General features: G+C 38.8%; 1 protein-coding gene across 7 annotated transcripts in view; it reads left to right on the forward strand.

Annotated features, from left to right (window-relative positions):
- The window catches only part of RAPGEF6 (Rap guanine nucleotide exchange factor 6), a 133,773-nt gene that overhangs the window by 37,052 nt on the left and 78,059 nt on the right, over window positions 1-18,662 (forward strand). For all 7 annotated transcript variants that reach the window (XM_052816462.1, XM_052816464.1, XM_052816457.1 and 4 more), the window contains 2 exons: window positions 6,750-6,819; window positions 12,534-12,677. In XM_052816462.1, coding sequence (XP_052672422.1) covers window positions 6,750-6,819; window positions 12,534-12,677 — 214 coding nt within the window. The remainder of the gene's footprint in view (window positions 1-6,749; window positions 6,820-12,533; window positions 12,678-18,662) is intronic.

Genomic DNA, 18,662 nt, shown 5'->3' on the forward strand with positions numbered 1-18,662 from the left:
CTGTGCTGATAGTCGCTGTGTGCTCCAGAAAGGGAGCCGAGAGACTCCCCAGCAGCCCAGTTTTTCAGATGATGGTCGATCTGAGAAAAATCTAGAGAAATTAAGACCTCCGTGCAGATGCCCAGGAAAACAAGTTATTCCTGTGAGGATTTCAGTGTCGATTACACTCATATGCCACGACTGCAATGCAAGAAGGGCAGATTCTGTCTTCTCTATCTGCAGTCAGCGTGGCTGTGTTACTGTCGATTATGTGGCTATGCAGGTTTTTCCCTCTTTGTTACTTCCCAGCCAATAACAAGGAATTTAAGTGTAAAATTACATTTTTAGAGTATTTAGATTGGAGTTTAATAATACTAACGGCTGTTCCAAGCCATTCATGATACACTTGTATAGTACATTCAGTGGTAACTGAATGGATTTTGTCTTGGATTTGAACAGCAGCTACATTGCAGTAGGTGTCCCGGGTGTCTGCTGGAACAGCTGTTTTGCACAAGAGGCACTCTTTGAGGAAAGGAAAAATGAAATGCTTTTCAAATTAAGGGTAAGCCTTGACTTGTGGGGAAAAAAAACCCCCAAAACATTTTCATCTGTTAAAAAAAACCAACCACCAACCAACCAACATGTCCATTTCTTATGCAACTTGTCTCTTCCAGGCCAAGTTATGCACTTGCATGCAAAATGTTTTTGCGTTGGAGAAATCCAGCCAGGTTACTGGATGCGTGGGGTCACAGGGTTCTCTTTGCAGTGGCAAAAAGTACAATTTGTCTTCATCTTTATGTTCCTAAAAGCAGCCTGACAGGCAGACAGGCAGTTTGAGAGACAAGTGTATTCATAAGAACAAAACATCTGCAAAAAATTGCAAACCCTTTGTTTGTTATACTGATAAACTGGTATATCAGTGTCCTAGCCCAGTCCTACATGTAATACAGCACTGACTATTACTGCAGATAGCTTTATCGACAATCACAGATAACTCTGCATTATTGATAACAACTTATACAGCCAGGATAATTTTATGATTTTGTAGTTCCTGGAAAATACAGAACAAATCTTAAAGTGCTTGACATCTCGTCATTGAAGGCTTTGATGCGTGAAATATCTGAAAATACTGTTTCAGGATGTAGTAGAATATTGTAAATTTGAAGATGCCTGCTAGTTAGTGCTCGAACAAATAATAAGGCATTCAGTCTCAGTTTCTATCTGTTTGTAGGCTGAAAGCTCTTCAGGACAGGCTATATTTTTACCTTTAAAGTATGTACTGTATTTTGAGTATTGCATAATGAGAAACCATCAGTAATGAATAACTTCAGCATATTGATATCAAGAAATTCTCAAGTTAAATGTGACTGCTATTCCTTAAATTTGTCAGTCTTGAAATTCCAGATGTATTTCAGCACCAAATACTCAGGTTGCTTAACAGCTGGATATGAAGCATTTTTAAACATTTGTGTTTAGAAAGCTGTTTTTGTGTACATCATATTTAAAAAACCTACTTTATTATGTTCAAAATATGTTAGTTGGAGGTTTTTCTAAGTAGTTTGCTGTGTAAAAGTGAGGTTTGTTATAACAGCTGCAGTGTCTTAAAGAAGTTTTAACGCCTTCCAGTATTTTGGGGAGTGGGCATGAGTTTGGAAACTGCCTATTCTCAAACATGAAAGGCTTTCTCCAGTGAATAACTTTGATCCGTCCCCCATGCCAGTAAAGTCAAGCGTATACTCAGGTGCTTGCACGTTTAAGATTTTGGAGTTTGGCTCTGCAGTCGTGGAGGGTTTTCTCTGTATTAGCAAATCACACAGTGGAAAAGGGACAGATGAACCAAGTGAAATGGCTGATACTGAGAATCATGTTATTTGCAGTTCTGGGCTTTTACGTTTCGGTAGCTCTAGTCTGATCCTGTGGCCTGAGCACCCATTAGTGGTTGGTGTGTGATACCACGCCAGTTTAACTTACATTCCTTTCACACATGACATAAGTGCTTAAGCATTTTTAATTAAGAATAGCAGTGAATCAGGAGGAAAACAAGGTTTCTTGCAAATGAGGCATCCATAAATCAAGGGTAAACAAAGCTGCCTTTGGTATGTGGAAGACATTTTTTTCCTATGACAGTGTTGCAAGCCAGTGAGTGAGTGTCTGAAAATTAATGATGCAGATGTAATAGATGAATATTAAGTGACAGGAGCGTACAATAAAATTATAAATAAAAAAAGCATAATGTAGTTTATACTACTGACTTTTCTGGGCTTCCAACAGTGGGAAGCTATAGAATAATGATGTTAAAATGTGTGTGACTAAATATACAGATCAAGCAAAATTTTAATTGTTGGATTGTTTAAAACTGTAACGGTTATACCTTTGGTAGTATGTCCTTTGACATAGTTTTTACGGTATTGTAAGAAGACTTTAATTTAGATTAGTTTCATGCTTTCTCACACTTTTCAGTATTTGTATTAGTTTAAATTCTTAATTGGATTATGTTTGCCACTCTGCTTGCAAGCACTAAAGCACATGTAACGTGCTGTACCTTAATGAGGCTTTCCCGTTTTTCTTCCGTATCTCACCACATACGACATCAAGAGGGCTTAGCGTTTAGGGATGTATTTACGGTTGGAGAAGCTGCTGGGATGGTTTGTAAACAGAGGTGTGCTGATGGCCAGCTGAAATGGGCTTGTCGGACGAGACCTCCCCAAGGAGCAAACCTGGCCCCGTGAAGTGACTTCCATGGTCACGGTCTCGCGGGAACGTGGTGGTCTGCTGCGGGGCTGAGTTGGGTAACCAGTAAGACTAAGGACTGACAGCTCTCGCAAGCAACACCACGTGTTCTTGGCACCACAGCAAAGGATGAATTAGTCCCAAAAGTAAAGATTGCCCTATCTCGTCCAGAATTAAATGTACAACTTTTCAGAGCTCTCTTCTTTGAGAAGCAGCATGGTTTTAGGTTTGGGTGGGTGTTTAATGGCTGACTAAAGACTTCTCAGAGTAATTTGTTGTCACAGAAATGTTCTTCTCCTTTGGAAGAATGGTCAGCACGAAAGCTTGCTCTTGTCTTTCCAAACAGGATTTTATCTGCACCATTTGCAAAGCTTTGTTCAACTTAACCTTTTCCCTTTCCAAACGTCCTCTTACATTTTGATACTGAAATCAATTAATCTCTTAAGTGTTTGCATACCTTTGTAAGTACTGTACTGTTAATTTTTCTAATGTAAATATTTATTAACTAGAAGATGGCAGGCTTAATACTAGACATGACTAGGTGACTCCAAAACCTAATTATTCTCTTCTTTTACTGTCACAGTACTCATCGTTAATTAAGGTAATGCTTGAAATTATTTCTTAAAAAAAAAAAAAAAAAAAGTGAGTAACTGCTGATTACCTAAAATTCCCACAAAGACTTCAACCATCACTTCAAAGCAGATTTAGATGACTCTGGGACTGTTATGCTGCTGCTTGCTCCTCTCCATGCCTCTTCTTTCTCTCTTTCCCTTGGATGTGCATGCATTCTGGTTCTGGCTAGCTTTTTTTCCTAATGTATTTGCCTGAACTCGTTAAGACTCTAATTCTGTGACAATAAACCAATAAAGCAAATAGTTGAACTTTAATGTTGATTAATGGTCTTCCATTTAAAAAAAAAAAAAAAAAAGAAATGTGACAAATGTCATACGTTACCATCTTCTATCAGTTAGACAAATATGTGTGCATCTTTGCTTACGTATTTCCTAATGATATTTTCCAATGGTTTCAGGGCTGAGTTTCTGTTTATTCTAAACATTACATTGTGTAATTTTACAAGACAATTAGGAATGAACATCATTCTGAAGCCTTGATTAAAATCGGCAGAGTAGTGAAATACACTGATGTCAGCAAACCTCTTAACTGATAGAGAAGCTACACATTTGTATTCTAGAGAAAAATATGGAATAAGTCATTAAGAAAGTTAAAATCCATGTTTCTAAAACACATTGGGTATGTTAATTAAGAAGATTGTTAAAAATTGGTATTTTTAAAACATGGTGGTTATGGCTGGGGAAAAACCATATGACGCCTCCTGTTTTTGAAGGAGCTCTGTTGTGGTATAATCGATAAAACATCCCATGATGTGCACCAGGAAATAATTAAACTTGACCTATTGACTTGTAAATATGAGTAGTTTATTCTTTAGGATTAGAAGGGCGAGTTTTTTCTTTGGAACCTAATCCTTTTCTGAGTGTTCGGTTGTTGTAAAGTGCTTGATGGACCAGAAATGATAGTGCCAAGGGCTTGACCTTTGTTAGAAGTGGTGTTCCTTTCCTAGCATTATTGTTTACTGCCATTACTTAATTAGCAAATGTTGCAACATAAGCAGAGGGGAGCTTGACAGTAGCTGAATTTCGTGGTGTGTTTATGTAAAACAAAACAAAACAACCCTCCCTCAACCTCCACTAGTTTGATAAATTGTTGTACACTAAAAATACTGTGCTTTAACAACCTTCAGCAGAAAATTGTAGCTTTTTTCCTAACTACTGGGGATATATCAGTAGTAATCTATTTTGTGATAACACAGATAGTGATTGTTTCTGTTTTAAAAAGCTGCAAAAACTAAAACTTCCAGTTGCACATAATCCCTTTAGAATTTTGTTGGGGGGAAGGGAGGAATCTATTGTCTTTAGTTTTCTATTGTATGGAATAGAATTAGAACTGTTTCACTTTTTTCTTTTTTTTTTTTTTTTTCTTTTTTCCAATTGCAAATGATACCTTAGCAAAGTTGGTTTCACTTTGGTTTTTGGTTTGTGAAGAAATCATAACATGGAATTTCAGTTCACCTCGAAGTTAGAGCTTACATTGAGCTTACATGAAAAATGACATTTCCGTATTTTCTGAACTAAATTAACTTTGTTGTAATAGTAGGAGTAGTTTGGCCATTCTTTTTGAGGTATTGCAAATACACAAGACTGTCATGCCTGGATCACATGCTGTGTGGAAAAAGCATGAAAGAAGGCATGAAAACTTTAGCTATGAGTTGCTTACTATAGATGTGTGAAAATGCCAGTTTTCCGTGTGAAACTTCCGCTTCTTTGGCCTGCTATAGCATGAGGTGAGAAAATTTGAGTTGTCGTTTATGACTCCATGGCAATCATGTAATTTAAAGATTTATTAATTTTTTTTTTTAGTAGACCATTAGCAAAATCAAAACTTGACAGTTTAAACTGCCATGCTCCTGTTATTTGTAATACTTTATCCTAACCGGATTACACTGATAATTTCTTTGTTGGAATAATCTGAAGCTTCACTTGAGTAACTTCATGGTTTAGTTGCTTAAGTTCCTTTCCTGAAAATGCACGTATCCTACAAAAGTTTTTTTTGTGCACCCCAATAGGTAGTTTATAAGCATGAGTCTTTTAAACGTTTTCTACAAAGTCATTGTGTTTCAGTGGATGTTTGCTGTCGAGATGACTGTGTATGTAACTCAAGTGTTTTGTGTGGCTGAAGTTTCAGATGTACTTTCCAAATGTAACCTTAGTGAAAACAGATGGAGCTGACCCACTTTTTTAGGATTTGTCTCCACACTTGTCTTAATCTCCTTCTAATTCACACATTAATCTCTGCTTTGAGTTAACTGATACTTCAGTTATTTCACCTGCTGATATGTGTTAAAACGTGATTGCTGTTGACAGTCTGAGGTTGTAACACAGCAGCTATAACTACTGAACTGCTAATCCAGCAACAATGCTGTTAATCAGGTAGGTTTTTTTTATTTGATGTCTGTATGGGGTCGCTTTCACTTGAGCTCAGTTGAGTGGGGTAGGTCGAGCATACCTAACTCAAGCTAACAGGTCTGTAGTGAAGATAAACTTCCTTAATATGTAAAGCCAGATATATTCCACTCCAGGTGTTACTACAGTCACAAATTAAGTGATTTAAGAGGTTATTGGTCTGTAACACACCCCACACCCACCCAGCAGTATCTAGCTCAGCTCTTTTTTCCTGGTAGTTCCAGCACCCTGAGATCTGCTTGCATGGTACCTTCTCCAGAGTTGATTCCCCTCAAGTTACCTCAGTTCTTGGGTGTCCTGAAGGTAGTCTCCTTTTAGAGTCAATCAGCTGAAGCACATCAGATTGCTTTTAGCCTGCCTCCTTAGTTGCTGTGTTACACTGCCCACCACATTTTGTTGCATTTGTGTATTTTCATATTTCTTAAATAGAACCTGTCACAATAATAGGCTCATTGTGGTAGTACAAGAAGCAACACAAAGACAGAGGTCACAAGTTAAGGCTCAGTTTTAGAGAAGAGGTTCTCTGTCCTCCCGTTTGCTGGGAGGATGAAGGGGCGTCGTGGAGTTGAGGGAACTCTCATTAAAAATGCTGCGTGCAAAGTAGTACTTCGGAGTTCTTGGAACTTATGTATATTTGTTTTTACAAAGCCTGTTTAATGCTTAATTAAAATTTACTAATGTTTTCTTGTCAACGCTGAAATGCATTGTGGGTGGGTTTGAGTATCTGCAAGTAATAATGGTTTTACAACAGAACATTCTTTGTATTTAGGCTTTACATAGCAGGCTATAATAAGAGGTCCTGAGTAAATTAAAAAAATTACGATAATGGTACTATCTGGTTAGAATTTTTCACGCGATAGTTTTCATCAATTTTTCTTTGTCCTTTTTTGTTTTTAAGGATATTGTAACATGCCCCATTGCCAACTATTTTTATTACTGAAAAGGTAAAATAGGCTGTTCATATCATTCTTTTTCATTTGCTCTTTTTCCATCCCACTCTAGTTTTGGCAAGCAGTCTGGAGGAAAACGAGGATGCGAATGTATCATATTGGAGCCTTCAGAAATGATTGTGGTAAGACATTTTTTTCAAATTTATTTAAATCTATTGCTGGTTTCAGCAAATTCTTTCTGTTTTGTAGCAGAAAGCTTATTGTAAAGTATTCTATAAAATTGCAGCAAAATTGCCTTGATTTCAATTATACCTATGGCTGCTATCGTAACAGCAATAGCTATGTAAATTTAATCTAGATGGGTAAATGGTAATGATGATTAGGTCATTCTTTCTAAAATTATGCTTACTTGAGTTTCAAAAGCCTACCAGTTATGGCTGAGTTGAGCATTCCTGAGTCAGGCAACGATAGACTGCTATCCTGAATATTTTATTTACACCCCCATCCCCCATTTCATTGCTTTTTACCGGCCATGCCAGCCGTGCTGGGTCTGGTAGGAAAGGCCCTCTTACTCCTAGCCTTTGCAGTTCCACATAGTGTGAAGGCTTTTAGGTAAGAGGAGAAGGAACGTAAGAGCGCTTAGCCAAGCTTGAAGGATAAGGTTTTCAGCTTAGTTGTCATCGACCTTTTCCATGTCCAGGTTTCCTTCTGCTTCTTCAGAACACTTACTAATACTACCAAGTTCGTAGACGTGCTTATAGATTGCAGCTTGGTCCTTCCCAGGTTGATGCACACATACTGTCAGCAGCTGGAATATTAGGATTGCTTTCGTAGTGCAGACTGACATTGTACCCTAGTAGTGTGGCTGGGGACACAGGAAGATCTCTTTCAACTTTGATCTTAGGAGAAGTTGCTAATGGAATTGGAACAAAAATGTTTTTGTTCTGAGAAGCCACATGTCTGTTAAGCAGGCTTAGATCTCCAAACTGCTCTTGATTTAGCTTCCTTATATCTAGATACATTAACATTAAAACTAATATTTGATGATGTCTCTTTCTCATTGAGTATGTGAATATTCAGCTTCTATCAGAAATTCGTTTCTCACAGTACACTAACATCTGTGGATGTCCTGTACTGAGTACGCTTGCTATCCTTTGTGCCATTCTTTCTGTGCAGTGTCAGTCTGATTCTGCTCATGGGCTTTGATAGCATCAGTAACATGCTCTTTGCTGCAGCAGATGTTTTAAGCTACAGTCTGCCATGTCATGAAGTAAGCGCAGGTGAGAGTGCAAGAAGCCTATCTCAGTCTCTGGAGTGAAATAGTTCATTTGCGTATTTCCAATTATCCAGCTTCTTCTCAAAGCTGGAGTTTTGAGTGGGAGATCTATGCCTTGAGGGATGCCACAGGACTGTTTGGGTGACGATATGTGCAGCTGTATCACGTGAATGCCCCCGGCGCTCTGGTTTGCCACTACTGCTTCACATTTTTACCTGTTATCTGCTGCTGCCGAGAATTTGGTTTGCTGAGTACGCCGATGTCCGCTGCCTGGGGTGAGCTGAGGCTTGCACCTCAACGCTCCTAGCACTTTGTAGCACAGAATGACAAACACTCACCTATCCCATCACATACAGACATTTTGGATCTCTGTAATCCTTCAAGTTGATGTAACAGAAGAATTTGGTCTGTTCAGACCAATATCGCTAACCAGCCAGTTACAGAACTCTTAGCTTCTGTAACTGGTGCTGCAGACGTTACGAGACCTGGTGTGCTGCTTCCTACAAAAACCCAACAGACGGTGATGCAGCTGCTGTTTGCAGTGGGACCAGTCTGAAGCGTGTGTGGGAAACGTGCGACTTGCCTTACGGGGCTGGCTGGTGACTTGCTGCAAGGGTGTTTGCAAATTTACATGAAATATATTCTATGGCCAAAATATGTGATAACATGAGATTTCTAGGAAATACCTACATCCTTCTTTGGTCTTACCACCATTGTTGTTAAAAAAAAACAAACAAAAAAAAACCCCCCAAAACCCAAAAAACAAGAGGATGCAAATAAAAGAGTAGCTTCTGTGCGGTGTGCTACCAGAGAGAAACTGACCTTATTAAAATATTTTATGAAGAAACTAGAGCATTTTGTGTGTGTGTAATTTGAGTAGCTACGACTGTGATGAGTTTTTTCAGAGGAACACACTGTCACAGTCTTTGGAGAAGCCAGCGTTGTCCATGTCAGCAATGTCAAACGCTGCTGGGTGTTCCTGGAAACAAATGCACAGCCTGGACAACTCTCCTCTGTATTGCAAACCTCTTGAATTTTCTGTAATTGTAGTTAAATGCCAATGAGAGACAGTTGAAAGTACCATAAATCCTTTTCTGGAACTTCAGTATATTTTTCTGTAGGAAAATCAGAGAATTAAAAGTGCAAAGTTGTTTCTTCATTAAATGTAGCTAAAGGTACTATTAACTGTTTTCTGGGTAGGACTTCAAATGGGGTGAGAAAAAAGCATCAGTGTGGTGGCATGCACCTTGCTAATGATCTGCACTGACACAAGGTGTACTTGAACTTCATTTCCCTGATTAGTTCTTATTAATTTATCTTAATTCTTTTATTTTCTCTCTCTCTTTTTTTTAATTTGCAACATACTAATGAGGTTTAATACATAATGAATATTTATCTTCAAGCAAAAGAATTAGCTACTTTAATGTAGTTAAAGAACACCATCATTCTCTGCTGCTGACTGATTTTTTTTTTTTTTTAATTTTTTTTTCCTCCTCTCCTTTCTTTTTAGAATGTAAATCAGTTTTGTAGCAGGAATCCTCTGGGAACTGACCCATTTTAAAGGCCATAAAATGTGGTCAACTTAAGTTAATGAGGATAACAGTGTGTGAATGGGCATTGTAGCTCATATTTTTGGAGGCTGAGCCATCTATTGAATTAATAATAGGTCCATTTATCACTTAAGAAAATGGCCCAGAATTGCAGCATATCTCAGTGTACTGAAGTGTCCTTTCTGTTGTTCCTTGGTGCTTTCATTTTCTTCTTCAGATCTAAGCATATGATATTTGGAGCAGCATGATATTTGGAGGTGGAAAATATTTCATTGCTGGCACAGACTTCAGAGTGAAATTGAGGACAGTCCTACGATCCTCCTTGATTTTTACGTGGCAGCAAGTGCTGTGGGTGAAGCTGGCTGCATGGAAGCATTCCTGCTGCTGCCAGCATTCAAGCTTAATAACACCCCTGATTAGGAACTAGCCAGTTAATACGCTATTCCAGACTTCTTGTTACATATTGAAAACGAAATAATACGAAGAAGTCTACGGGGCAGCAGTCTCCATCTGACCTGGTAGCCCGGTGGCGTGTTGATCAGCCTGGTCCCCCCCGCTGCCGTGACGGCACAGCTCCCACGCCGGGGTCCGGCTTGCCGCAGCCGCGGAGATGCTGAATTCCTCCGTAGGAGTGTTCATCCTGCTCGGGACGGTGGGGTGAGGTGGTTGAATATGCTCTCTGCCAGCAGAAATTTTTAGTTTTAACCAGGTGAAAGCACGGCCAAGCGATCAGCAGCGCGAGGGAGCCCTGGCATGCCTGTCCCGCTAACACAGAGCATATCAAAACCCATTTGTATACGTTATTGTAAATCATAAGCATAAACAATCTGATGGTCAGCTGGACTCAAAGTACTGATGGTGCTGGTGGTACTAAACTGGAAGCTATGTGGTGTGGAGGTCTTTCCTTGTCTTCTGATTTTTGTTTTGTTTTTGTCAGCAGCCGTGGCATTAACCGAAGGAAGCAGGTGGTCTCAGTTTCTGAGTTTCCACTAGCAGTTGGTTGTTTTGCTTTTGTGCTAACAAATAATAACATTTATGCTCACTTCTTAGTTTTCAGTTAGAACTGTGGAAGAAACATCTTTCACTGAGTGTTTGTTTTACTTTAGTCTTAAAAATACCGATTAGTTTTGGGACTTCTTAATAATAAGGGTCCTCAGTATTGGAAGAGTCATTGTCCGGCCGCTTCAGTGGGCCCTCGGTGTCCAGGTTAGTCTGTTGTATTGGAGAAGCTCAGTGCTTGTTTTAGTTTCTATAATCCTGTAAGATTGAACGCAGAGAAAAAAGGAAATAATGCAAAAAGGAAAAAGGAAAAAAGGAAATTTACTGAAGGAGCTCATGTACTGTAGCACATGTACAAAAATGAAAAATGAAATCCACACAATTTTGGTTATTTAATAGAGTAACTGTACAAAACCAAACTTTCTTACTTCTGGAAGCCTTCTGTGTAATTTAGGAGCAACGTTATTCCTAACTAGAAATCCATATTTTATGCTAGGTGAAGAAGGGCTTCTATATCCAATGTCTTACTACTTTTTTTTGTTTTTTTATTATACTAAATAGCCTGTTTAAAAGGGGTTTTTTTGTTGTTGTTCTATTTCTTGTCTGCCTGCATACTTTGGTGGTTTTTTGGGGGTTGGTTTGTTTGTTTGTTTTTTACATCCTTACACCATTGTGCTTACAGCAATTCTGCTACAAGGTATCCTTGCTCATTGTCCTGTGCGTTTGCAAACAGGTAGTAAAATTCTAGTCAAAAGTGTGGTTGTCCCTTGCTAGGGGAACTCTGGTTTTCTGCTTTCTTTTTTGACAACATTGTGGTGTGACGTTCACTCTTCTTAACTATTGTATCTCTAACATATTTTGTCAATGTATATTTTTCTCTAGGGAATTAAAAATAACCCACAAGGCAAGCCCAGGTGCTTGCACCTTCTTCTGACCTCAGATAGACTTAGCTGTTTGGAAAAAGCGATGTGGAAAGTAGATGTGATCTTGCTTCTGTGATGGTTTAGATATTTTGGTTACTTTCCTGTTCCTGTCTGTTAAGTCTTCCTGGTTTTCATTCCTTTATACCTTTTGAATTTTAATTTTGAGATAACTTACCCAAGTATTTGAAGTGGGGGCTGCATTAAGACCACATAGAGGTTCTTCTCCTGTTCTAGTACTAAAGTCTTATGTTTAGGTTTTTCAAGTGAAAATTCGGAAAAAAAAATAAATTAAAAAAATCATTGAGGACAGTATAAACTCCTATACAGCAAGTGTATCACAGAGGAGCTTCTTGCCTGGCTGCAGCCTATTTGCATGCATGTCTGTTCTGCTTCCTGCTAAGAGATTTTTCCAAAACATCAGAAGGAAATGGGAAAGGATGAGATTGCTTTTTATAGAAAAAAGGAATTGTAACTAGTGAGATAAAAAGCTTTCATGTTTGCTTTTACTAACAAGGTGAATTTACCTAATTTTTAGTGTTTAGTCACGAATAATATTTAACATCAAGATATGAATCAAGTTCCAGTTATTTCTTCGTAATCTGCTGGAAGTTATTAGAAGTCAGTATGACATAGGTGAAGTAGCTATTTATAAAAAGGTGGAATATTTGAAGTTGTTTAGTTGTGACTGATACTAGAAATAAGTTACACTTTTTAAAATTACACCAATAAAAGTAGGATATAATTCAGTGTCTTTACCACATTGTAAATACTCAAAGAAATGGTAACTTCTGTGTTGAAGATACACTTGAAACGAGCAGTGTCTGTAACTTGCATTGTATGATACGTGTGGCTGCAAAAGGGTTTCTGCTGGTGAGTGACATTGTTTAGAGGATATGTGTGCCTTTTAAACTTTTTTTAAAAAAAACTGTTTCCTGGAAGGAAACTGTGGCCTCTGGCTCATTGTAATAACGTAGTTCTGAGACAGGCAGCAGTGGTTCTCTGAAACGTCCGCAGTCGTTTTCTCGAGAAGAGTTTAACTGTTCTGAACTTATGTTTTTTCCTTCCTCATGAGCTTCATACGGCTCCATCGGCTTTCGGTGATATGGAAGAACTGGATGTTTAACCAGGAACCTGAACATGTGTTTCAGGTGGAGAACTCCAAAGACAATGAGGAAAACATCTTGCAAAGAGAAGTCCCGCTCAGGCAGTCCCGTCGGAGGTTTAGGAAGATCAACCAGAGGGGCGAGCGTCAGACCATCACTGACAATGTGGATTCCAGCAGTTACATGTCGGTGAGTCTGCTCTCCTTTGGCCGAGCTCCTTGGCATCATGCTGTCTGCGTGGCTGGCTGGCGTTTTGTTTTATTGAGAAATAATAGTCTATCTTTGTCATTTTTGAGAGAGCTTTTTTCTTGTTGGGGAGCAGTAGAGTGCTTTGGATTCGAACATAGTGGGTGGAAGCGAAGATTCAGGGACTAGTTAGAAAAAAGGTTTTTTGGTTTAGAGGTTTTCAGTTGAGCACTGTAAGTAAATCTTAACATGTAGGCTGGACAGAGAAATAGTCATTCTTGGTTTTTGTTGGTTTTACCTGGAGTTCTTTTGGTAAGATGTAGGAAGTGATGATTTTCTTTTTTTCCTTAATAAATTTGAACTATGGTTTGGAATTGAGTCAATCATGAATGCAGTTCAATGCAGTATTAACACTATTGTACTTGGTCATGTTTACTTGCTTAAAAATAGTATAGTGGTAATTCAAGCATCAAAAAGAGAAAAGGCAACTCATTTGCCAGTCTTAAATAACATCACAGACTATATAATTTGTGCTCTGTGAAAGCACATACAGCTGTGGTCACAATGCTTTTATGAAGGTTTCTCTTTACCATTATTTTTCATGTACAAACTTCCTGCTTGGTAGCAGGATATGTGTGTGATCTAGACAAGTTATTTCATTGAAAATAATTGTTGTGGATACTTCGATTTGCTTTGAAAATCAAAGGTTAAAAAACAGTAGTAACATGGAAGTACACCAACCCTGAGTAGTCTTCATGCACAGAAAAGAAAAAAAAACAAATTCAATTTCTCCCCTTTTTTTCCCATCTTCCTTTTCATCTCCCCAGAAGGTACAAAGCCTCTCTTAGTTGATACAATTCAAAATATCTGATGTGCGCAGTTAGATATCTAAACTTAAAAGATTTTCTCTGTTTCAGAATAAACTGCTGTTTTTTTCTGCATGTTGGTAGCTGTTGGATCACAGGTGGTGATTTTAGACTCTCCACAGCATTAGCATGTCTGTGAGTAGAGGTTACTTTGGCATTTGTCTTGTAAGCAGAAGAACTCTAGTTGCTGTGACAGGAAGAGAATATGCTGCTTGAAGTTTAACGTCCGCTGCCATCTCATTTCAAGAACTGTCACGTGTTGGATTTTATCATTAGTAAGTCATTGAATTAGTTATTGATGAAATGAGATGTTGGATCCTCATGCTCTGGGCAGTCGTGCATAAGGCTGTATTAGGAATTAAATTCCAATCCGTGTATGACAAAATCTGTCTCTTTCGCTTTGGTATTTGTGCCAATGAATGAGCACACAGAAAATAATTTTCAGACTAAGTGCTAAGTGGAAGAGAATCCCAGGAACAGCTGATGCTGATGCTACCTGTGCAGCTTGCCTGGAGGGGCACATGAGAAGGGACTTGGCATCTTTGGTCTAAAAAAGACCAGGTTACCCAGCTTCTTGAATGATTTCAGAGGTTGGCAGTTATTGATGCGAGGAGTCAGTGTGGTACACTCTCACAGGATTGTGGTTAGTCAACAAATGATGTCCTCGTTAGGATTTTTCTTCATGTTGATTTATTTCTTTGATACCAATGACACGGAGCGCATGTGTGTGTCTGCACGTATAGTTTCTTGTTGCAAACATGGTGGCTTCCTCAGATGTATGAAAATATATATATATATATCAACATTTGATGGGAAATGGTATAAATTTCATAAATCAACAGCACATTCCTAAATCTGCTTTTATGTCAGTTAATTAGGCATATATAAAAAGAGTCCTGTTAACACTGCTAGGTGTTCTTCTGGATGAGTGAGTGCTAAGTGGCAAGGAGTAAAAAACCACCTCTCCGATAGAAAATCCGCAAGCTGTTGGGTTTGCAGCCGTCTGAATTGAAATACCAATCCTTGCTTTGTAGACTGGAAGCTCCTAATTGGAAAGTGTCATACTCACAGTACTTGTTGTAGCAAAAAGTAATTTGTAACTCAACAGATGACTAAGAAATCAAAACATGATAACCAGCAGCCTGTTTGACAAGTAAATAAAAATTCGGTGCCTACATTTTTCCATATTCCATTATGATCTGGTGAAATAATGAATTTTTCTGAGGTATCGTTTGTTCTGTGCCTAGGTTTAACTCTTAACCTGTATGAGTCTGCTCATACATGGCCATTGGTTCCCAATGGTCCTGAAAAACAGGCTTTACAGTGTAACCCTTCATGTCAGCCCGTGTGAGAATGGGCAGGATAAGGAGGAGGGTTTTTGAATGAAACTTTCATTTGACAGGAACTTGCAATAACGTTTCTGCCAGAGTGGGAAAACTGTTTACAAACTCACCAGCACATTTCCTCTCTGGCATAATGCTAATGAATAAAGGCAGTGTTGTATTTCACTTTCCAGCCTGTTGCTAAATGCTCTTTGACAGACGCTGAATGTAGCCTGATGGACCTTTTGTGAGCCCTGCTTGCTCAGGGAGGGCTCGGAGCTTTCCAGCCAGTGTGCAAGGACTTCAGTCAGGCTCCCGTGGTACAATGTTAGAGTGCTCAGTGTGACACTGTTTAAGTTTTTAAAAGCCTAATCTCTCAGGCACAGGTAGTTTTCTGCTTTCTAAAGAAAACTTAGATCCTATAGGTATTGAAATTCGGTGTTGCTTTATCCCAGCTCAGAATTTTTCCTTTCACGAATAAATAGAAGATTTCTTGTGTTTTGCTTTTAAGGAGAATTACCTACGCAATCTCCGTTAACTCCTTAAAATGTAAATCTCTGTGCATTAAATATACTATGATTAGTATTTATGATTAAGGTTAATCTTTGTTTTTATGAAACATTACCTATTAGGTTGTGACATGAGCTTGCATCTCCTTCTCACATGGAGCTCCCTGCTTGTTATTGCTGGAACTCATTCTGTAGAAATCCCTGTGATTGGCCATGAAATAAAGATTCATATGCAGATACTTTAAGTAATATTTTAAATGATTGTTACTGTCTTTGAAACTCCTCCTTTCTCATATGCCTCTTACTTAAGTAAAAGAGCCCTAGTACTTTAGTTTAACTGCGTATCTTCACAATAGTTGACATTCAAATAATTGTGGGTGGGTATCTTAATTTTTTTTTTTCCCCTTCCCCTTGAATGAACTAATCTTAAAAACGGATCATCTGGTTGGTTTCTTTGATGAAGGAGTTACCATTTAGACTCCTTTACTACATGTTTGTGGTTCATAGAGCAATGTTGTTTCACAAGAGCACTGGTCTCCTGCAGAATAAGTACTTAAAGTTGGGTGTGGTGGTGGTTTTCTTTTTTTTTCTTGCAGTAAAACACAGTGAACATATGCTGCCAGTGTTCGTTCTTCTCACTCAAACTGAATAGGTTTATATTTCTGTCTATACCTTCAAAGTGCACAGTGACATGAATTTGTTCTCGGAATACATATGCAAGGAAGTATGTTAGACTTGCTCTTGTTAGGTGGGTGAACAGACTGAGGTCTGGCTCCCACTTGCAGGAGTGTGCAGTAGCTGTGTCAAGGTCCTGTTGACACTGGGTTTTTCCCTTCTAGCCGGCACGATCTTGGGGATAAATGTGTATTTGGCGAAACACTTCTCAAATGTTTTTTTTTTTTCCCAGGATGCAAAATAGCATTGCTGCGCATGAAGTGACGGAGGAGGTGGCTCCGTTGTGGTGGGTCACGTGCAAGGCGAAGGCCACGGTGGCAGCCCGAGTGCGTACGGCTGGCTGTCCACCTGGGGCAGGTCTGAGCATCCCCATAATTACGTGGGATCTCTTTATCCCTGGGCATTTCTGGCCTCTCTTGCCTTTTTCATTTTTGTCACTTAATAACTCTCTGCGTCTTGCATGTCACCCCCACGGTGATGTCTTGACCGGGGGGGGGGAAGTGAGGCTGGAGTTGTTTGGAGAAAGCTCTTGCTCAAACTTCATGGATTAGAAGGAAATGTGCCATTAGTATTAATTATGCCTGCTCTTGCTTCAGATCTTATTTGTTAGCATGACTGCATATCTTTTTGGAGGTTTGCACTCTGTGCATATTACTACTGTCTGTAATGTAGATAAGAATCCAGACAGGAACCAGGGTCGTGCGGTAGAGCATTATCATAATTGAGATAAATACGTAGTAATTTCTAGTTCTTAGTCTAGTTCTCAACCCAGTAAGTAATGCAACTGTATTTCTTAACTGCAACAGAAAAAAGTAATTGTGATTGTCTTTGTTCAACTATGTCCCAAACTTTTGTGACCATACAGCAGGTGCTCACAAAACTACAGCCAGACTAACAACAGATGACTTCTCTATGTTAACACTTTTAGGAAAAAATGTTTAATCGTAGTTCTGGTGCTTTATAAAAGTTAAATTGCTGTTTTGATCTTGGATCAAGTAATTGGAAAGTAAATGGTTCAAGTATTTATCTTCACAATTAAAAAATAAAACCTGAGATAGTAAGTGTTGCACTTAGATTTCTTGCAGTAATCAAAACCAAACGGGATTTAGCAATTTGATTCAAATTTTTACATGACCCTCAAACCTGTAAGCTCAAATCTTTTTTCATTTGAATAAGATTTTTGACTAATTTATTACCTACATGTATTTTTGTCAGTTCTCTTCTCTCTGTGACTTTTTTTTTTGAAATGAAGAATATTTGTATTTCTAAAAGTAGTGTATGCATGATGTGATGCATGTTTCCATGGAGTTGTGACAACATTTTGAATTTTTTCAGTTGTTAGTTCATTGTAGAACAGAATAAAGAGATTGGTACCAAATTTTTAGTAGTAATCCCCTTTCTCAGAGATGCAGATTTACTTTTTTTTTTTTTTTAAAAAAAACCTCTTGTAAGAGGATGATGAGGTTTAAAAGATTTATTATAATATTAAGTTTTACGGACAGTATCTTAATACTTGCATCATGTAAAAATTTTCCTGGAGCCTTGTAGAAGCACTTATCTTCAGAGAAGTCTGTCACTGAAGACTGCTTGAGTGGCAAGTTTCTTGTTCTTTGATCATTACTTAATGTAATCCTGTCAGAGGCTGGAGTTAGCGTAGGGTATCTCACAATTTAGGAAGTTAAGTCACATTTCAATACACTGGATCAAACCCATCAGGTTCTTTACCATCACTAATCCTTTCCCTTTTAAATGCTATAAAACACTGTGGGTCTTTTATAATCTATTTTTAACTACCAGGTAAATTTGCTGAAATGGTACCTTTTATTGATCTAAAACAACTAAGACCTACTTACAGCATGCCTCCAGCTGCCTTTTGTTAAACTTGGACACAGCATCGGCTGGCATCGGTTTGTTTGGAATATTGGTTAATTTTAATGAGGCTGTGGCTGATCTGTGAGTGGCTAAAATCACTGGAGGATGGTGCTCTTCACAGCTCATTGCTTTTTAATGTGTTTTTATGTCCACGCTTCCTCTTTTTGACACTTTTAAAAAATGCTTGACAGTATTTTAGCTTTATTAACTAATGAATCAGAAGAAAATTTGGGTCTTGCTGAAATCCATAAGTCTTGCTGGGTACTCGGCAGGTACAGAAATTAACGTCGTTGATAGCTTTCTGGAAGTGTCGTGCGATGCAAAGTGATAACGCAAGTTCCTTCTTCCCGACACTGTTTTTACAACATGAGGATTTTCTCTGTTCTGATCTCCGTCTTAAATTTTGCATGGCGTGGGTCGGATCCCACCTCGCAGGTCGCGTATGCTCGAGAGCAGCAGGGTGTGCGCATACCTCCGTTAGCCAGGCTACCTGGGCAGGACAGGACCTCTCGAAAAGCCCGTGCGCGCAGTCGCTTGTTTGCAGCTCTGTTGAACCCCTGCCGTTTTAAGTGTTTTTCTTGCTTCTGTGATCAAAAAGAAGCTGCGTCTGCAGCGCGTTCACTTCCTGAGCAGACGTCTTCAGGTTTGTTGTGGCCTGCACCTCGAGGGAGCTGGCTGCGGCGTGCCGGCACTGGCAGGCGGAGCGGAGAGGGGAATGGACCCCCCGGCTTTCTGGAAATGAAA

Source organism: Harpia harpyja, chromosome 20, assembly GCF_026419915.1.
Source record: "Harpia harpyja isolate bHarHar1 chromosome 20, bHarHar1 primary haplotype, whole genome shotgun sequence".
Classification (NCBI taxonomy): domain Eukaryota; kingdom Metazoa; phylum Chordata; class Aves; order Accipitriformes; family Accipitridae; genus Harpia; species Harpia harpyja.